The following is a 21,878-nucleotide window of genomic DNA, read 5'->3' on the forward strand; positions in this document are numbered from 1 at the left end:
GTGAACATACTGCAGAGGCTTACTGTGTTGAGTTTAGGAGATGGGCTACCGAGTCAGAGTGGAATGATCCCGCGTTACGTAGTCAGTTTTGTCAGGGGTTATCTGAGAGATTGAAAGATGCCCTTGCTTTTCATGAGTACCCAGATTCTTTGGAGAATGCAATGTCTTTGGCAGTACGGTTAGATAGACGTATTAGAGAAAGGTGTAGGGCTCCCTCCGCGCAAGGGATCCCTTCTGTGAGTGGTTTCGTCTCTACTGCTTCCCAGGGTGATGTTACAGGTAACTCTGGGGTAGGGGAGGAACCCATGCAGCTGGGTCAGGTTTCTTTCCGTTCTGGTAGTAGAGACTTTAGGAAATTGCATAAACTATGTTACTACTGTGGGAAAAGTGGTCATTTTATCTTTGCTTGTCCTTTTGTTAAACCGCATATGGAAGAGAAAAAGAAAAAAACTTTCCTGACTCTTGGTAGCGTGAATGGTGTGGTGGAGCAGACAGGTATGCAAGCTCCCTGTAATACCCGTTTTCTCCTTCCAGCTATGGTGGCGCTAGACTCGAGAGAATTTTTTGTTGAAGTATTCCTTGACTGTGGTGCTGGGGTAAACCTTATTGACTTTCTTTTTCTTAAAAATCTGGGTATAAGTACTTGCACTTTAGAAAGAGAGATTCCGGTTTTTGCAATTGATTCTTCCCCTCTTTCTTAAAGGAGTCTCACTCATATCGCTCATGGTATTCACTTAAGGGTGGGTGATTCACATGTTGAGATTATGTCTTGTTTTGTCATTAAGGATTTGCCGGCTCCTATAGTTTTGGGGTTACCATGGTTGATTAAACATAACCCAATTATAGATTGGCAAGCGAGACAAATCATTGGTTGGAGTGAGTTTTGTTCGGTTAATTGTCTTGGCACATCTATCTCTGGTGTGTCCACTACGGCTTTACCTCAGTATCTCTCAGATTTTGCGGTTGTCTTTTCGGAGGGTGGGGCTCAGGAATTGCCCCCTCATCGTGACTACGATTGTCCAGTTAATCTCATCCCAGGGACTAAGTTGCCAAAGTCTCGGCTTTACAATCTTTCTCAACCCGAAAGAGAGGTCATGCGAAAGTATGTCGCCGAGAGTTTGGCAAAAAGTCATATTAGGCCATCTAAGTCTCCGGTGGCAGTAGGTTTGTTCTTTGTAAAAAAGAAGGATGGATCGCTGAGACCTTGTTTGGATTTCCGGGAATTGAACCGTATTACGGTCCGGGATCCATATCCCCTGCCTTTTGATCTCTGACCGTTTTGATCAGATTGTTGGAGCCAAGGTGTTCTCCAAGTTGGATTTGAGAGGGGCCTACAATCTGATCAGAATCATGGAGGGGGATGAGTGGAAAACGGCTTTCAATACGCACGAGGGTCATTTTGAGAATCTGGTTATGCCTTTTGGGTTGACGAACACGCCAGCGGTATTTCAGCGATTCGTCAATGACATTTTCCATCATTTGGTGGGGAGGTTCGTGGTGGTTTACTTGGATGACATTTTAATTTGCTCTCCTGATCTGAAGACCCATCAGGATCATGTGAGACAGGTTTTGACGATCCTTCGGGAGAATAAATTATATGCCAAATTGGAGAAATGTGTGTTTTCGGTGCAGGAGCTTCCGTTTTTGGGATATCTGCTTTCTGACTCTGGTTTTCGTATGGACCCCGAAAAGGTCCGGGCGGTTCTGGGATGGGACCGACCAGAGAATCAGAAAGCTTTAATGCGGTTTTTGGTGTTTACTAATTATTATAGAAAATGTATTTCGAACTATTCTACCATTGTAAGACCTCTCACTGATATGACTAAGAAGGGCGCCGACGCCTGTGTCTGGTCGGATGAGGCATTGCAGGCCTTTTCGGCTATTAAGGAGTGTTTTGCGTCTGCTCCCATTCTGGTGCAGCCCGATGTGTCTCAGCCATTCGTGGTGGAGGTTGATGCATCAGAAGTGGGGGTTGGAGCGGTGCTGTCGCAGGGTTCATCTCCTGGCAAATGGGTACCGTGTGCTTTTTTATCCAAGAAGCTCTCGGTCGCCGAGAAGAATTATGATGTTGGAGATAGAGAGTTGCTGGCCATCAAGTTGGCCTTTGAGGAATGGCGTCAATGGTTGGAGGGGGCATCTCACCCCGTTACTGTATATACAGATCATAAGAATTTGGATTACCTGCAATCTGCCAAGCGTCTGAACCCTAGACAGGCCAGATGGTCACTATTTTTTACCAGGTTCAATTTTGTGGTTACCTTTCGCCCGGGGGTTAAGAACGTCAAGGCAGATGCCTTGTCTCGCAGCTTTCCTGGGGGAGGTGATTCAGAGGATCCTGCTCCGATTTTGGCTGATGGGGTGGTGGTCTCCGCTCTGTACCCCGAATTGGAGATGGAGGTGTTGGGAGCCCAGGAGGGGGCTCCTGGTTCTTGTCCCCCAGGGAGGTTGTTTGTTCCTGAAGGTCTGCGATATAAGGTATTTAAGGAACATCACGATATACTGTCCTTGCTGGACATCCTGGTTGTAAGTCCACCTGTGACCTGGTCTCCCGGAGGTTCTGGTGGCCAGGGTTACGTAAGAGCATTGAGGATTACGTGGCAGCTTGTGAAACCTGTGCTCGGTCAAAGGTTGCTCATACTCGACCGGCTGGTTCACTTCTTCCATTGTCTATTCCGTCTCGTCCTTGGACGCACTTGTCTATGGACTTTATTACGGATCTGCCGAGTTCCTCCGGGAGAACAGTAATTTTGGTAGTAGTTGACCGTTTCAGTAAAATGGCTCACTTTATATCATTAACTAGTCTGCCTAACGCCAAGACTCTTGCGCAGATTTTTGGTGATAATATTGTGAAATTGCATGGTATTCCTTTGGATGTGGTCTCTGATAGGGGCACGCAGTTTGTCTCCAGGTTTTGGAGGGCGTTCTGTTCTCGGCTTGGCATTCAAATTTCGTTCTAGGTTCGGATAAGGTTGGCCCGGGGTGTCCGGAGGTCACCCGTAGAATGGGGGGTACTGTCATGCCCTGCTCTGACTATGTGCGGAGGTCGGCCAGAATAGCAGAACGTGTTTAGTTTTTTGTTTTGTTTTGGAGTCGTGCTAGATTCGCCTCCCTTCAGGTGCACTGGGTGGGGTCATTGGTTTAAATCTCACTCATTCCCAGTGTTTTGTGCGTGTTATAGAATCAGTCTGGCCTTGGAAGGAAGGATTGTCTGTTCCAGCTCAGATAAGATAAGTTTGGTTTCTGTTTTTGTTGTTTGCTGTCTAGGTTGTTTGTGTGTCGTCTATCCCCTCCAGATTCTGAGGCAGCATGCTGTCCCTTTTCCCCTTTCACCATCTCAGGGATTCTAGGGTATTTTCAGCCCAGGCACGAGGACACATTATTCCTACCTTCAAGGTCTGAATGTGGGCTTAGCAGTGTAGGGAGAGAAGTCAGGGATTTGCTAGGAGGTGACCTTTCCACAGCTTCTCACCTAGAAACTTGTTTTTTGGTTTATCTGTGTATCTGAGATCCCGTCCGCCGTGACACCACCCTTTCCCTGCTAACCCTCGAAGAGGGAAAGATTATGCGGAAGGCTGAGCCTGCGGCCTCAAAGACGGATTTAGCGAAAGACTCAATCTTTTTATCTTTTGGGTCTTGGAAAGAGGCGGCATCAGCCAGTGGAAGGGTGGTGTGCTTGGATAGATGAGAGACTAGGGGGTCTACTGCAGGGAGGAATGACCAAGGCTGGGAAGAGGTACATGAGATCCAAACACTTAAAGGGGTTTTGTAGTTCTTTTTAACTGATGATCTATTCTCTGGATAGATCATCAGTTAAAAAAAAATACAGAACGCTTTTAAGTTTAAAAAAACACTTATCTGGAACCGACCACTCCTTTTCGATAGCGGACTCGAAGTCTTGAGGAGAGGAGAAAAACTTAAGCTCACTTTTTGGGCGGTGAAAGGTAAAGCCTCCTTATGTACTAGAGGATTCCTGAACCTGGACGGGCAGGGTGTCATTGACTGTCGCAATGAGGCTGTCAACCTTAAAAACGAGGCTAGAGGATTGATCCTTGTCTAGGGAGTCATGCGAGTCGATAACCTCTCCATCGGAGGTGTCGTCCCTCTTGTTCGATATAGCGGCATGCTTTCTAAGAGCTGCGATGAAACAGAGGATGGATGAGAAACAGATCTCCGAGATGACACTGAGGATCTCACCCGTTTACGGGATTTGTCCCTAGGCAAAATCGTAGCGTCCCTTGAGCAGGGGGACTGCTGCTCTCGGTGCTGAGAGTTTGTTCGGAATCTGTTATTCAAACTATCATACATGCCAGAAAGCCTTCCTCTTCCAGGCTTTATTATAGGACATGAAAATCCTTCTTTCGTTGGTGTGAGGACAGTCTGATCTATAAATGGGCCTTCGTCTGAGTTCTTTTAAGAGGCAAGTTTTTACCCTTTCCATTTTGTTTCAGCAGAACTTGGCATGAATTTTCGTGGTTCACACCATCCTGCAGGGGGTTGCCCATTCTGTTTCACCTTACCACCATCCCTTGGGACCTTAATTTATTGCTCGAGCCACTCCAGTTCTCACCCTTTGAACCATTCCAACATGTGTGTCTTGTTTCCTTTCCTACAAAGTCGCTTTTTTTGTGGCCATCACCTCTATTCGTATAGTTTCAGAACACACAGCTCTTTCTTGTCGATCTCCTTTTCTGGTGATCCATCAAGATAAGGTGGTCTTTCGCCCGATGCCATTCTTTTTGCTAAAGATGGTGTCATCCTTTCATCTCAACAAGGATATTGTTTTACCTACCTTTTGCCCCTTCCCATACCACCCCAGGAGCAAACTCTGCACACTCTTGATCTGGTTCGTGCAATTTACATTTACCTCTCTCTAACCTCTTCCTTCAGGAAAGTGGACTTAATTAAAGATAACCCTACAAAGGGACTTGCAACCTCAAAAGCCATTATCTCTTGATGGATTAGTTTGGCAATTGTGGAAGTGTACTGCGCCAAAGGCAGTGAACCCCCATTTTAGGTCACTCCTCATTCAACTCGATCAGTATGGGCTTCCTAGCTGTGCATCTCTCCCAGTATGTAAGGCCATGACCTGGTCCTCCTTACACATGTTCTCAAAATTTTATAAGCTGCATACCTTTGCATCTGCAGACACATCTTTTGTGAGTAAGGTTCTGCAAGTGGCAGTTCTCTGAACACTTCCATTTTCTGGTTCTGTTTACCGCCATTGTGACTGCTTTGTATTGTCCCATGATCTTGTCTGTTTCTCCTAATGATACGGATGTGAAAACTAGATGTTACCGTAAAATCTTTTTCTCTTCTGTTCATTGAGGGGGACAGCTTCCACCCAGTTATTTTTGTTATCTTCCTTGTTTTGGGGCTTTTTTCGATTCTAGCTTTTTGCATTATTAGTCAGATTTATGCTCCTCCTACTGCTCTTGTGCAAACAGTTTTGGCTTTGTCCCTGTAGAAAGGGTATAGCTGGTGGGAGAAGTTCACACTTTTTGCTTAGTGTCCGCCTCCTAGTGGCAGCAACTATACCCATGGTATTGCCTGTGGATCCCAATGAACGAAAGAGAAAAAGATTTTACAGTAAGTACAAAAATTTGCTTATTTTCTTATATGTTCTGATTTCCTCTTAGTGTTCCTTACAGAGAGATTATGTTGTTCTGGCTGTTCAAACACCACAAAAAGAAGACCAAGCTGAAGTCTCTAAAAAAACATCTGCTACTTCCAAGCTGGATGAAATTGACGATGAATGGGTTTCTATTCATGCAAGTCAGGTACTTTCAAAAGAATAATTGTAAGGGATCATACACATGACTGTGTTATGGCCTTAAGTGAAAAGTGCATATTTAGTGCCAATGGCAGGATCAGATATTATACTGTGAGATCAGACTTTCCTGGATCCTAAGCGTAGTTTCACACTAGAGTTTTTACTGATCATGATGGATAGGTCAACACATCCTATTGGTTTTTCAAATTGGTGCCAAGGTGCATCTGTTTACAGCAGTCAGTTCACATCTCATTTTTGCTGTATGTCAAGCGTATATATTTAGACATACAGTAAAAAAAAAAATGTCAACGAACGTATACAATTTTGTGGTTATCTACCTTTTTAGCATACAGTCAGGTCCTTAAATATTGGGACATCGACACAATTCTAACATTTTTCGGTCTATACACCACCACAATGGGTTTGAAATGAAACAAACAAGATGTGCTTTAACTATAGACTGTCAGCTTTAATTTGAGGGTATTGACATCCAAATCAGGTGAACGGTGTAGGAATTACAACAGTTTGCATATGTGCCTCCCACTTGTTAAGGGACCAAAAGTAATGGGACAATTGGCTTCTCAGCTGTTCGATGGCCAGGTGTGTGTTATTCCCTCATTATCCCAATTACAATGAGCAGATAAAAGGTTCAGAGTTCATTTCAAGTGTGCTATTTGCATTTGGAATCTGTTGCTGTCAACTCTATAGATGAGATCCAAAGAGCTGTCACTATCAGTGAAGCAAGCCATTATTAGTCTGAAAAAAAAAAAAAACATCAGAGAGATAGCAAAAACATTAGACATGGCCAAAACAACTGTTTGGAACATTCTTCAAAAGAAGGGACGCACCGGTGAGCTCAGCAACACCAAAAGACCCGGAAGACCACGGAAAACAACTGTGGTGTATGACTGAAGAATTCTTTCTCTGGTGAAGAAAACACCCTTCACAACAGTTGCCCAGATCATGAACACTCTCCAAGAGGTAGGTGTATGTGTGTCAAAGTCAACAATCAAGAGAAGACTTCACCAGAGTGAATACAGAGGGTTCACCACAAGATGTAAACCATTGGTGAGCCTCAAAAACAGGAAGGCCAGATTAGAGTTTGCTAAACGACATCTAAAAAAGCCTTCACAGTTCTGGAACAACATCCTATGGACAGATGAGACCAAGATCAACTTGTACCAGAGTCATGGGAAGAGAAGAGTATGGAGAAGGAAAGGATCTGCTCATGATCCTAAGCATACCACCTCATCAGTGAAGCATGGTGGTGATAGTGTCATGGCGTGGGCATGTATGGCTGCCAATGGAACTGTTTCTCTTGTATTTATTGATGATGTGACTGCTGACAAAAGCAGCAGGATGAATTCTGAAGTGTTTCGGGCAATATTATCTGCTCATATTCAGCCAAATGCTTCAGAACTCATTGGACAGCTCTTCACAGTGCAGACGGACAATGACCCAAAGCATACTGCAAAAGCAACCAAAGAGTTTTTTAAGGGAATGAAGTGGAATGTTATGCAATGGCCAAGTCAATCACCTGACCTGAATCCGATTGAGCATGCATTTCACTTGCTGAAGACAAAACTGAAGGGAAAATGCCCCAAGAACAAGCAGGAACTGAAGACAGTTGCAGTAGAGGCCTGGCAGAGCATCACCAGGGATGAAACCCAGCATCTGGTGATGTCTATGCGTTCCAGACTTCAGGCTGTAATTGACTGCAAAGTATTTGCAACCAAGTATAAAAAAGTGAAAGTTTGATTTATGAATATTATTCTGTCCCATTACTTTTGGTCCATTAACAAGAGGGAGGCACATATGCAAACTGTTGTAATTCCTACACCGTTCACCTGATTTGGATGTAAATACCCTCAAATTAAAGCTGACGGTCTGCAGGTAAAGCACATATTGTTCGTTTCATTTCAAATCCATTGTGGTGGTGTATAGAGCCAAAAATGTTACAATTGTCTCGATGTTCCAATATTTATGGACCTGACTGTACGTTAAAAAGATAGATAACCACAAAATTGTATACGTTCGTTTACATTTTTTTTTTTTACTGTATGTCTAAATATATATGCTTGACGTACAGCAAAAATGAGATGTGAACTGACTGCTGTCAACCGATGCACCTTGGTACCAATTTGAAAAACCAATAGGATGTGTTGACCTATCCATCATGTTTGATGGATGTGCATATCTTTCAATACGTTTATGTCTGTGTTTTTTTAACAAAAAACGTATACTTCTGTGTGAAACCTTTTTTAAGTAAAAATGTGAAGTTTATCAAAGGAAGTAGGGACTATCTGGAAAAAAAACGGATACGTTTATTACAGATGATAAACTTATTGTCTTACATTTCCATCTGTCTCCCATTCACTGCAATGTAAAAAAAAAAGTGTACCTTTTTTTGCTGGACAGAAAATTGTGGTATGCTAGTTAAGTCCTCCAAAAAATAGTGACAAACGCAGTCAAAAGTATGCAATTTTGCCCAATTATAGTAGATGGGAACATCAAGCCATGTGTTTGTATATGTTCTTTTCTGCTTACAACTGTATCTGTTTGACGTACAACAAAAACGAGATGTGAACAGCCCCTACAACTCTTTTCTTTATTTTGTACAGAGATTATCCTTACTTATATCAGTACTTTTCATCTAAATTCCCTTTTTCCCTTTTTTATTGAAATGAAAATTCTTCATCTGAAAATGCACATAAGGGCCAGTATATTTTTTGAGTGTGGAAGAAAACTTCATTACCCAGACTGAACCCATGGAAAAAACGGATACACTCCTCGCAGATAATAGAGCAAATATATTTAAACTGGTGTAAAGGAAAACTGGCTTAGTTGCCCATAGCAACCAATCAGATTCCACCTTGCATTTTCTTAAGGAGCTCTGGAAAATGAATGGCCGAATCTGATTGTTTACTATGAGCAACTAAGCCAGTTTTCCTTTACACCATTTTAAATAAACCTCCCCCTTGTCCTTGCATTCAAGCCTAGGAGGCTAGTGCTGCAAGTCTGTAGTGCTAACCACTGAGCCACAATGCTGCCCGGTGCATTCTTCAACACTTCTGTCTTGATAATTTTTTTTACTCGATCTATCATGATCACTTTTAGGCTACATCACACAACCGTATGTATTTTGCGGTCCACAAATTGCGGATCCGTAAAAAAAACTGATGTTGTTCCGTATGGCATCCGTTTTTTTTTGCAGATCCATTGTAACAATGTCTATCTTTGTCTGCAAAACAGACAAGAATAGGACATGTTCTTTTTTTTTTTTTTTTTTGCTGGGCTACGGAACGGACATACGGATGCGGATAGTACACAGTGTGCCGTCTGCATTTTTTGTGAACCTATTGAAATGAATGGGTCTGCATCCTATCCGCAAAAAAAAAAAAGAATGAACACGGAAACAAAATACATTCGTGTGAATGTAGCCTAATTCTTCAGTGAGGTCAGTGGAGATGGACTGAAAAATGCTGCTGAAAACTAATGTTCAAATCAGTTTGGAATCCGGTTATATCAGCAACAACCAAAAAAACCTGCTTCAAAAAATAAATGCAACTTGAGCCCATTGACACTGGCAATACACATTAGATTGAAGACCATTATATAATGTGAGCAGAGATAATGCAAGTGTCCCTCGATGGAGAGGGAGAAGAATCAAGCTTGTTTGATTTTAACATGCTCAATCCATTGCTAGTCCCTGAAAGCTTAAAATAATGAATACTGTGAATATCAGCTACGTACGTGCCCGCAATAAATAGAGAATGTATCCTTATTGAATAAAGAGTGAAATCTTGAAAGGGAACCTGTCATCTTAAATATGGTGTCTGAGCTGCGGGCAGGTTAAGCTAGTTTTACATCTCCGGCAGATCTCCGAATCTGGCATTGCTGGCCTCTACCGCCTGCCCGCTGGACCCCATTGACTAGAAGGTTTCTCTGCCAGATCAGCTGGCCACAGATGTGAAAGTAGCCTTATACAGCAGGAGGAGCTGAGCAGATTGATGTATACTTTTGTGGGAAAATGTTTTCAGTGTAAATTGTATTTCATTCATTTTAATTCCTGCTCATTCTGGTCTTTGAAGTTAAAGGGGTTATCCAAGACTATTAAATTCCCCCCATATGCCCAGGCCCCTCACACTGAATATGCTTACCTTGATCCCCGCTCCCTGCACCACTCCTGGTCCCCTCACCATGCTGCATCTTCTCCCTGTGCGTGGATGAAAACATCCGGTGTCGGGGGGAGCAGCCAATGGCAGGTAGGGACGGGGACCAGCCTCCCTAGCATCGCGGGTGACGCTAGGGAGGCTCGTCCCCGCCTGCCATTGTCTGCTACCCCCGACACCGGATGTTTTCATCCATGCACAGGGAGAAGCTGCAGTGGCAGTGTGGGGACCAGGAGCAGCGCAGGGAGCCAGATAAGTATATTCATTGTGAGGGGCCTGGCTGTATTAGGGGCATTTATTTGTCTTGGATAACCCCTTTAAGAAGGTGATATTGACAACGTTCCCTCTATGACTGCAGGCAGCAATAGCTGTCAGTCACCTATAGTACAACCATACTGACATCAAAGTCCAGAATGACATAACCTACATAGAAAATGCCAGACCGCTAATACTGATTAAATTCTTTATTACAAAAATCACAATTAAATATCACAATTAAATACATGCATAGTTAAAAGAATTGGTACAGGAGATAAAAAACGGCATCACTGGAGGAAACATACAGTGGACACAGGTCCTAGTTAGTCCGACATGGTTATTTGCTAAAGTGCATATATAGGATACAATTGAAAGCAGGACATGGGACAATTACCCATACTGTGTCTCCTCCAGGGGTTGGCGCCATCCTGGAGGAGACACAGTATGGGTAATTGTCCCATGTCCTGCTTTCAATTGTATCCTATATATGCACTTTAGCAAATAACCATGTCGGACTAACTAGGACCTGTGTCCACTGTATGTTTCCTCCAGTGATGCAGTTTTTTATCTCCTGTACCAATTCTTTTAACTATGCATGTATTTAATTGTGATATTTAATTGTGATTTTTGTAATAAAGAATTTAATCAGTATTAGCGGTCTGGCATTTTCTATGTAGGTTATGTATTAGTACTAGTATTGCCAAAGGCTTTATTACTTAAAGAAGTAATCATCCCATGGTTGGGGTATTTATTGGATGTTGAAAGTCCAGAATGAGCAGGAATTTAAATTACTGACATACAGGCTATACTGATATATATATATTATTTATTTTTTTAAGCAAATACCGCAGCAGCACAGTCAGACTGCGTGTACTGGGTGCAATTCCTCCTGGAGGCCGGCTTCTCCTCCACGAAATGTGCGTTACAAAAAACGAGGCAGCACTTCCAGATTTCGGTGAAAGGGTGAAGACCCCAAACTTTATTCCCCAGCAATGTTTTGGCCTGCTCAATGAGGCCTTTGTGATAAAGCGCACTGTAGAGGTATGGTGGGGGTGTGTATTTCACCTGGTGGTTCAGTTTTACTGGGTGAGATAACTGAAATCCAGAAATAGTGCTGCTCCAGCAAGGCATAGTTGCTGGAGATCATTTTGTTTACAGTTGTATGGGCTGGATTTCTTTGGACTGGGAGACAGGTTGGTAGTGGGAGTCTCTCAGTCCACACCCCTAGTCCACTACAGGTATTTCCTTTAGCTGAGGAGATCACAGGTGAGATCAGCTGGGCTATAATCAAGGAGGGAAAAGACAACCCTCTGTGTATGACTGTGGGGAGGAAGTGATCCTACAGAGAGGGTTGGAGCCGGAGACCCTGGTTGTAAACTGCGTTTTTTGAGGTGAGTCAGGGAGAAGACCTCTGTATTAGCTAGAGCCCAGACGGGCAGGTGTTTATTTTGGTTTATGTTTATGTGTTTGCTGGTGCTGAAGTGCCAGAATAAAGCACCATTTGGACTTGAACCCTGTTGTCAGAGGAGAAATCTGTGATTGCTACCCACTGTGAGAGAGCGATCCCTTACTAATATATATATATATATATATATATATATATATATATATAATCAAACTGCTCAGCTCCCCCTTCCATATATTATGTAGCTGTCAGATTACACTACATTTTCATGGTGGCAGGTTCCCTTTATTAAAAAAATGTGACCAGCTGATTGGATAAATGAATGCAGTCCTTTATCAGCAATATGTGATTGGTACAGGTCTCGCTGCTACCAGTGAGGAGGCCTGGTGTCATTGTGTGTTTGATTAAATGGAAGAATATCTACAGCATTGGAAATCGATAATCACTTTCATTTTTAGGTAAATCGGATGCTTCCTGGTGGTCTTTTGGTTGTTGGCATATTCCTTATAACATCTCCAGAGCTTTTAAAGGACTCCCAGAATGCTTTACGAAAGGTAACCTGATATGCATTCTCTCTCTCTTTTCCTATATTTGATATATTACCATTCAAGCCAAGCATTTCTCATTCTAGCTTTTCTTTACTTCTCATTCTAGCTCATCTTTGCTGTAGATAAATCTTCAAGGAAGAACAGGTTGTGGAGTCTCAATGAAAATGACGTCACTGACAGAGTGGCCATGCACATTTGTTTAGCAACAAAGAAGTAGGTTCTTATGTGTTCTTCACATTTTCTATAATTTGTCTTGAACTAGTTGGTTTATTCAGCACAGTGCCATGAGGGAGTTGCCTATACTATAACATACGCTTTCATAATGTCGGCTAATAAATAGAAAGTTCTTTCACCATTCCTCAAACCTAGGTTAAAGATGAGTCACCATACATAGAATACTATACATTATGGTTTTGATGTTGAGAAGAAATAAGGTTGTTTTTTAATTTATACATAGCAGTATATTTTGTGCAGAATTTTCATACATACAGTCAGGTCCATAAATATTGGGACATCGACACAATGCTAACATTTTTGGCTCTATACACCACCACAATGCATTTGAAATGAAACAAACAATATGCAGACTGATAGCCTTAATTTTAGGGTATTTACATCCAAATCAGGTGAACGGTGTAGGAATTACAACAGTTTGCATATGTGCCTCCCACTTGTTAAGGGACCAAAAGTAATGAGACATAATAATAATCATAAATCAAACTTTCACTTTTTAATACTTGGTTGCAAATACTTTGCAGTCAATTACAGCCTGAAGTCTGGAACGCATAGACATCACCAGATGCTGGGTTTCATCCCTGGTGATGCTCTACTGCAACTGTCTTCAGTTCCTGCTTGTTCTTGGGGCATTTTCCCTTCAGTTTTGTCTTCAGCAAGTGAAATGCATGCTCAATCGGATTCAGGTCAGGTGATTGACTTGGCCATTGCATAACATTCCACTTCTTTCCCTTAAAAAACTCTTTGGTTGCTTTTGCAGTATGCTTTGGGTCTTTGTCCATCTGCATTGTGAAGCGCTGTCCAATGAGTTCTGAAGCATTTGGCTGAATATGAGCAGATAATATTGCCTGAAACACTTCAGAATTCATCATGCTGCTTTTGTCAGCAGTCACATCATCAATAAATACAAGAGAACCAATTCCATTGGCAGCCATACATGCCCACGCCATTACACTACCACCACCATGCTTCACTAATGAGGTGGTATGCTTAGGATCATGAGCAGTTCCTTTCCTTCTACATACTCTTCTCTTCCCATGACTCTGGTACAAGTAGATCTTGGTCTCATCTGTCCATAGGATGTTGTTCCAGAACTGTGAAGGCTTTTTTAGATGTCGTTTGGCAAACTCTAATCTGGCCTTCCTGTTTTTGAGGCTCACCAATGGTTTACATCTTATGGTGAACCCTTCTGTATTCACTCTGGTGAAGTCTTCTCTTGATTGTTGACTTTGACACACAGACACCTACCTCCTGGAGAGTGTTCTTGATCTGGCCAACTGTTGTGAAGGGTGTTTTCTTCACCAGGGAAAGAATTCTTCGGTCATTCACCACAGTTGTTTTCCGTGGTCTTCCGGGTCTTTTGGTGTTGCTGAGCTCACTGGTGCGTTCCTTCTTTTTAAGAATTTTCCAAACAGTTGTTTTGGCCACGCCTAATGTTTTTGCTATCTCTCTGATGGGTTTGTTTTGTTTTTTCAGCCTAATGATGGCTTGCTAAACTGATAGTGACAGCTCTTTGGATCTCATCTTGAGAGTTGACAACAACAGATTCCAAATGCAAATAGCACACTTGAAATGAACTCTGGACCTTTTATCTGCTCATTGTAATTGGGATAATGAGGGAATAACACACACCTGGCCATGGAACAGCTGATAAGCCAATTGTCCGATTACTTTTGGTCCCTTAACAAGTGGGAGGCACAAATGCAAACTGTTGTAATTCCTACACCGTTCACCTGATTTGGATGTAAATACCCTCAAATTAAAGCTGACAGTCTGCAGTTAAAGCACATCTTGTTCGTTTCATTTCAAATCCATTGTGGTGGTGTATAGAGCGAAAAATGTTAGAATTGTGTCAATGTCCCAATATTTATGGACCTGACTGTATTTCCCCAGCCATCTCCAAGGTACCACTTGGAACTGAACCCGAGTTCTGTATCAAGGTTTTTTTATAGTAAAACTTAATTCCCGAAGTTATTATACTCGCGAGACTTCACAAAGTAATAACTTCGGCTCATCGGAGCCAATGCATTCTAATACTGTACGGAGCTCCGTACAGTATTAAAACGAAATTTTTTGCGAATCGACTTCGGATGAAGCATCCGAAGTCATCTCGCTCATCCCTAAAAGTGAAAGTACCAGTCACACAAGTAGACAAACAGTTAACCCTTTGTGACAGAACTGCTCAATATTTGTAATAAAGACCAATTTAAAAAAATTATTTTTAGCCCAAAATGAGTCAAATACAATCCTAAAAAATTGCCCAGGTAGGTGTACATAGTCCTTAAGCAATGATGCTGGAACAATACTGCCGTCTTCGCTGCTGTTGGTGTCCAGGCATTCCTGGAACCAGGAGGAGTTCCCCAGCCACACCAAGCTCCATATCGGAGACATCCACAGACCAGGGTGTTGTGAGCAACCTGACTTTAGGGGTACATTAGATGACATTATGTGCTGTGCTGAGACAAGGAGTCATCTGTTTCTATTAAGCAAAAGCCTGTGGGATTTGTTCTGTTACTGCCATCACATTCCAAGCCGTGGTGTAATGAATGTACTTCAACTATGGTTAGAAGGGAAACGTAATTTTTTTAAAAATGAAATCCGGGTCCTTGTCAAAGAAGAGCTTAAGTCAGCCCTAGCTGCCCAGGACCCTGTATCCAACCCCACACCCCCTTCATTGCTGCAAAAAAGCATTGAATGCATTTTAGTGACTGATTCAGAAAATAAAGAAATTTCTTAGAGAAAAGCTATATGCTTCCTCTGAGGAAAATAATGACTATACGAAATTTATGTTAAATCCACAAGATATAGTCAAATTGATTAAAGCTATCAGAGCCGCTATTTAGATGAAAATTCCCCAAAAAACTAGATTTTTGGAGGCTTAGGAGTAAGACAAAAAGTTGTTTTTCTTGTCCCAGACAATGTTCATAAAATGATGGCCAGAATTGACCAGACCAGAAAAGGGGTCATTCAAACTGAGGCATATTAAAATCATTACCCATTAAATGAGGATTGTTTAGATAGGGGTACCGTACCCAAGGTACATACCCAAGTAGCAGAGGTAGAAAAACGTACCTCTTTAGCGTTTGAAGGTGCAGCTCAGCATAAAGATCCCATGGACTGCAAAGCAGAAAGCCTATTTAAAAGAACCTGAGAGGCGGCTTCTGCGTTATTAAAAACTAGGGGTGCCGGCTACTTGTGCGGTACGTACTTTAAAACAACAAAAAAAATTCAGGGATCTTTTCCTCTTCTTAAAATGATCGCCAGTTATCTTGCCGATGCCTCAGAAGAGTCAGTAAAATGTTCTTCCCCCACAGCATATACTACTAGGGGAGTCTTGTAGCTAAAGTCTTGGTCAGGGGATATGTCTTCCAACAATAAACTACGGTAGTTTCCCTACCTTTTTAATGCCTAGTTTTTTTAGTCCAGACTTCGATAAAATGGAGAAGGCTACAAGGGGCAATTCAACCTGTGTCCAAAAAAGAGTGGGGAAGGGGTTACTATATAATGGTAAAGAAACCAAATGGGAAATTAAGGATAATAATAAATTTGAAACCCCATGACAAATAAATACATATGTTATGAAAAATTTCAAATGAAGACAATAAAAACTACTATGAAGCAGATAAAAGCAGGGTCAGTAATGGCAATAATAGACATAAAGGATGCATTTTGTCATGTTCCAACTCATCACCTTTCCTGCCAGTATCTCAGGTTCGCAGTTCTAGTGTCTGGATCAGTGTGGGGGGGAAACTCCACACTGAACACAGGAGGGAATGGGAACAGTAACTGGGCCTGGAAACTAGGGAAGAAACAGGTCACCTCTTAACCAACCCTAATCCGGGCCCTAACTACCTATCAATCTGAATAGACCTTGAAGGTAGGAATATTCATATGCAGGATACCTCGGCCCTGATTCCTGATTTCCCTTTAAGGCCCTGGAATACGTTTAGGGCCAAAGACAACCCATTCCTCCCCAGATGGACGAATGGAAGTCTCTGTCTCAGGCCTAGATACAACAGGGAATATAACAAATACAAACAAACGCGACACTTAACTTCTGTAGAGATGGAAGAACAGGAAAACAAGCGACAAACTCACACCAGCTCAGCCAAGCCCAAATGAAGCTATCTACCGCATAGTCAGAAGGGTGGGGTCAGACTGTAAACGGTAGAAGTGATGACCACTGAGCAACAGCTGAGAAAAGGGAAATGGTCATTAACCCTATCAACACTGAATAAAGAAAAATCAAGGAGGCAGTTAGATTCCTCCACGCTCAGCCAGTGTCTCTGATCTCCTGACACCAGTCACCTGAGAGACCGTGACAGTACCCCCCTTCTACGGGTGACCTCCGGGCCCCCAAGACTGACCTTGTCAGGATGGGCTCTGTGAAAGGCCTTCACCAGACGATTCGCATTAGCATCGGCCGCTGGAACCCACATCCTCTCCTCTGGTCCGTAACCCTTCCAGTGGACGAGATACTAGAGGGATCTATGGAGAACTCAGGAGTCCGCAATCCTGCTGATTTGAAATTCTAAATTACCGTCCACCATGACAGGAGTGGGAGGCAAGGAGGACGGCTCAATAGGTTCCACACATTTCTTCAACAACGACTTATGAAATATGTTTTGAATTTTCAAAGCCTGAGGAAGTTCAAGACGGAAGGCTACAGGGTTAACAATGGCGGTGATCTTATATGGACCAATAAATCTTGGGCCGAACTTCCAAGAGGGTACCTTAAGCTTAATGTTTCTTGTGTACAGCCACACAGAATCACCCACTCTCGGGTCTGGACCATTCATACGTTTCCTGTCAGCCACACGCTTATACCTGTTGCCCATCTCTCAATTTTCCGCCAAATCGAAGACAAAGAAGAAGAAAATCGTTCCTTTTCAGTAATACCATAAAATGTGCCCCAAAAAACGGCGACTTATCAGTGGACTCCTGTCTACGGTTATTAATGGCAAACTCAGCTAACGACAAGAATGAAGACCACTCATCCTGATTCTCCAAAACATCTCAAGTAAGTCTCCAGATTCTGATTGGTGCGCTCCGTCTGTCCGTTCAACTGAGGACGAAAAGTCGAAGAAAAGGACAATTGTATCCCCAGTCGAGTACAGAACGCTTTCCAGAATCTGGAAAACAAACTGAGTCCCCCGATCAAACACCACATCAGAGGGAATGCCATGTAGTTTTACAATGTTATCAACAACCACCTGTGCAAGAGTTTTGGCATTAGGTAGAGCAGGCAATGCTATAAAATGCGCCATTTTGCTAAACCGATCAACTACCACCAGGATCACGTTTTTTTCGAAGAATTCAGTAAATCCGTTATAAAGTCCATGGACAAATGCCTCCAAGGTCTGGACGGGATGGGTAACGGAAGAAGAGATCCAGAAGGTCTTGTGTCACGAGCACAGGTACAACAGGCTGACACACAGTCCTCAACACACTTACGCAGCCCCGGCCACCAAAATCTGCGCGAGATGAGATTGACAGTGGATCTACTCCCAGGGTGTCCAGCCAAGACAGTACAGTGATGTTCATCAAATACCTTGTGACATAAGTCTGAAGGAACAAACAATTTTCCTGGAAGACAAGAGTCCGGTGCATCCTCTTGGGCCTCCAACACATTAGCCTGAAGATCAGGATATAGGGCAGATATGACTAGAATAGGACTAGAATTCTTTAGAATCCCCCCCCCCCCCCCTTCAGGAAAGCTGCGCGACAAAGCATCTGCCTTGACGTTCTTAACCCCAGGGCGGTAGGTGACAATGAAGTTAAATCTGGTGAAAAACAGTGACTATCTGGCCTGCCTTGGATTCAGTCTTTTAGCCGATTCAAGGTAAGCCAGATTTTTGTGATCAGTAATTACCGTAATAGGATGAATTGCTCGTTCCAACCAATGGTGCCATTCTTCAAAAGCCAACTTAATGGCCAGCAATTCCCTATTACCCACGTCATAATTTCTTTCAGCAGGTGAGAGGTTTTTTTTGAGAAAAAAGCACATGGGCGCCATTTACTAGGTGAAGGACCTTGCGACAAAACTGATTCCACCCCTACCTCGGATGTGTCAATCTCTACAATGAATGGCTGAGACACGTCCGGTTGCACGAGAATAGGGGCTGAAGCAAAATATTCCTTCACAGCAGAAAAGGCTTGTTATGCCGTCTCAGACCAAACAGAGAAATCGACCCCCTTCCTAGTCATCTCTGTTTAAGGTTTAACCACAGTTAAATAGATCAAGATGAATTTACGGTAGTAGTTGTTGAATCCCAAAAACTGCATAAGCGCTTTCAGATTTTCGGGTCGATCCCAGCCCAACACTGCACAGACTTTCTCGGGATCCATACGAAAACCTGAGGGTGAGAGCAGGTAACCCAGGAATTGCACTTCCTGAACAGCAAAAACACAATTTTCCATCTTCGCATACAATTTATACTCTCTTAGGATCTGTAACACCTGTCTCACATGATCCTTATGAGTCTCCATGTCTGGAGAATAAACTAGTATGTCATCCAGGTATACAACAACAAATCTCCCCACCAGATGATGAAAGATGTCATTGATAAAGTGTTGAAAAACTGCTGGAGCATTGTTTAACCCAAAGGGCATGACCAGGTTTTCAAAATGACACTCAAGGGTATTAAATGCGGTCTTCCACTCATCCCCCTCCCTGATCCTTACCAGATGATATGCCCCCCTCAGATCCAATTTAGAGAACACCTTGGCACCGACAATCTGACTAAACAAATCCGGAATCAAAGGAAGGGGGTAAGGATCACGGACGTAAACACGGTTGAGCTCGCGTAAGTCTAGACATGGTCTATGGGTGCCATCTTTTTTTCTTTCTTTAATTTTTATTTTTTTACAAATCACAACCCAGCAGCCACTGGGGATTTGGATGGTCTGATATGACCCTTTGCCAAGCTTTCTGTGATATAATCTCGCATAGCCTTTCTTTCAGGCTCCGAAAGACTATACAACCGAGATTTGGGCAGTTTAGCTCCAGGAATAAGATTGATGGGACATACTCCCGATGCGGGGGTAACTCCTGTTACCACTCTCAGAAAACACATCAGAAAATTCGGAAATAAACGAGGGTACAGTTTTAGTGGTGACCACAGAGAAAGACGTATTGTTCATGCAAAAATCTTTCCAAATGAGAATCTGTCTCGCTTGCCAGTCGATGATAGGGTTATGTTTGCTTAACCATGGCAAACCCAAAACCATCGGAGCAGGCAGACCCTCCAACACATAACATGAGATAGATTCCTGATGGAAATCACCCACTCTTAAATGGATGTAATTTACAACCTGCGACAGGCATTTTTGGGTAAGAGGTGCAGAATCAATAGCAAAGACAGAAATGCTTTTCTCTAGTGCACTAGTTGTCAACCCATGAATACGAACAAACTATCCATCAATCAGGTTAACCCCAGCCCCACTGTCGATAAATACCTTGATTTCCACAGTTTTGGACTCTAGCGCCACCTCGGCAGACAGGAGAAATCGGGTATTACCAGTAAATGACAAAAGTACGTTTTCTTGCTCCCCACACCACTAATAGTAATTTGGGTATTACGCGTTTTTCTTTTGTTTGCACCTTGACGCTGAATGTACGGACAAATATTCACAAAATGTCCCTTTTTTCCACAACAAAAACAGACTCCCTTCATATAGCCAGAGCTCTTACCAGCAGCCCCAGGAGTAGCTCCCCCCAACTGCATAGGCTCCTCACAAGGCGTAACCACAGGTGTCTCTTTATACCATAAGTGTCAAAGGATGCCGCCGCCTAATTTGGCAGTGCGTCCTGAGGGTGAGGACCCTTAGATCTCCCCCTATCCAGACGTACAGCAAGGGACATAGCTGCTTCCAATGACTCAAGTTTTTCATGAAAGGCCAACGCGACCTGCAGCCTCTCAGATAGACCCTGACAGAACTGGCTACGGAGAGCAGGATCATTCCACTCCGTATCTGTAGCCCATCTCCTAAATTCAGAGCAGTAGATTTCCGCGGAGCGTTCTCCCTGCCGTAAACCACGTAACTTGGTCTCAGCCTGAGAGATCCGATCTGGGTCATCATAAATAAGACCCAAGGCTCTAAAAAATTCATCTACCGACTGAAAGGATGGTGATCCGGTCAGCACAGAAAAAGCCCAAGACTGTGGATCATCCTTAAGCAAAGAAATGATCATACCCATACGTTGACACTCATCCCCAGAAGAGTATGGACGCAGCTTAAAGTACAACTTACACGATTCCCTGAACCGAATGAAATTGTCACTACCCCCAGAAAATCTGTCCGGGAGGGAAATCTTAGGTTCAGGGCAGGCCTGGTACCCACCATCGGAACCAGCCGTCTGTGGTCTCTGAATCCATAAGACTGTCACACGGAGGTCAGCTACCTCCAATGACAGTCCCTGCAGCTGTTCGACCAGTGCAGACATAGGATCCATAGCTGCACTTACCTGAACGAAATGGCGGTTTTTATGGCGGCAGATAATGTCACGATCAGTGTGGGGGGGAATCCACACTGAACACAGGAAGGAATGGGAACAGTAACTGGGCCTGGAAACAAGGGAAGAAACAGGTCACCTCCTAACCAACTCTAATCCGGGCCCTAACTACCTATCAATATGAATAGACCTTGAAGGTAGGAATATTCATATGCAGGATACCTAGGCCCTGATTTCCCTATAAGGCCCTGGAATAAGTTTAGGACCAGAGAACAACCTATTCCACCCCAGATGGACAAATAGAAGTCTCTGTCTCAGGCCCAGATACAACAATAGGGAATATAACAAATACAAACAAACGCAACACTTAACTTTTGTAGAGATGGAGGAACAGGAAAACCAGAGATGACCTCTCACCATCTCAGCCACACCCAAATGAAGCTATCTACCGCATAGTCAGAAGGGTGGGGCCAGACTATAAAGATAAAATAGAAATTCTGAAATTTCATCTCCATTTGCCATAAACTGTTAAGGAACACCTAAAGGGTTAATAAAGTTAGTAAAATCAGTTTTTAATACCTTGAGGGGTGTAGTTTCTTAGATGGGGTTACTTTTATGGAGTTTCTACTCTAGGGGTGCATCAGGGGGGCTTCAAATGGGACATGGTGCCAAAAAAAAAAGGCCATCAAAATCTGCCTTCCAGAAACCATACGGCGTTCCTTTCCTTCTGCGCCCTGCCGTTTGGTCATACAGCAGTTTACGACCACATATGTGGTGTTTCTGTAAACTGCAGAATCAGGGTAATAAATATTAAGTTTTGTTTGGCTGTTAACCCTTGCTTTGTTACTGGAAAAAAAACTGATTAAAATGGAAAATTTGCCAAAAAATTGCTATTTTGGCACTGTTTTTTTATTTATTTTTTTGACCGTGTTCATCTGAGGGGTTAGGTCATGGGGTATTTTTATAGAGCAGATTCTTACGGACGCGGTAATACCTAATATGTCAACTTTTTTTTATTTATTTATGTTTTACACTA

General features: G+C 42.9%; 1 protein-coding gene across 4 annotated transcripts in view; it reads left to right on the forward strand.

Annotated features, from left to right (window-relative positions):
• ODR4 (odr-4 GPCR localization factor homolog) overlaps positions 1-21,878 on the forward strand; it is a 115,869-nt gene that overhangs the window by 23,097 nt on the left and 70,894 nt on the right. For 3 of the 4 annotated variants that reach the window (XM_040408452.1, XM_040408454.1, XM_040408455.1), the window contains exons 3-5: positions 5,637-5,777; positions 12,064-12,159; positions 12,260-12,366. In XM_040408452.1, the coding sequence (XP_040264386.1) occupies positions 5,637-5,777; positions 12,064-12,159; positions 12,260-12,366 (344 nt within the window). Of the gene's footprint in view, positions 1-5,464; positions 5,587-5,636; positions 5,778-12,063; positions 12,160-12,259; positions 12,367-21,878 lie in introns of all 4 variants that reach the window. The other variant, XM_040408456.1, reaches the window with a different exon arrangement.

Source organism: Bufo bufo, chromosome 9 (assembly GCF_905171765.1).
Source record: "Bufo bufo chromosome 9, aBufBuf1.1, whole genome shotgun sequence".
In the NCBI taxonomy this organism is placed as follows: Eukaryota; Metazoa; Chordata; class Amphibia; order Anura; family Bufonidae; genus Bufo; species Bufo bufo.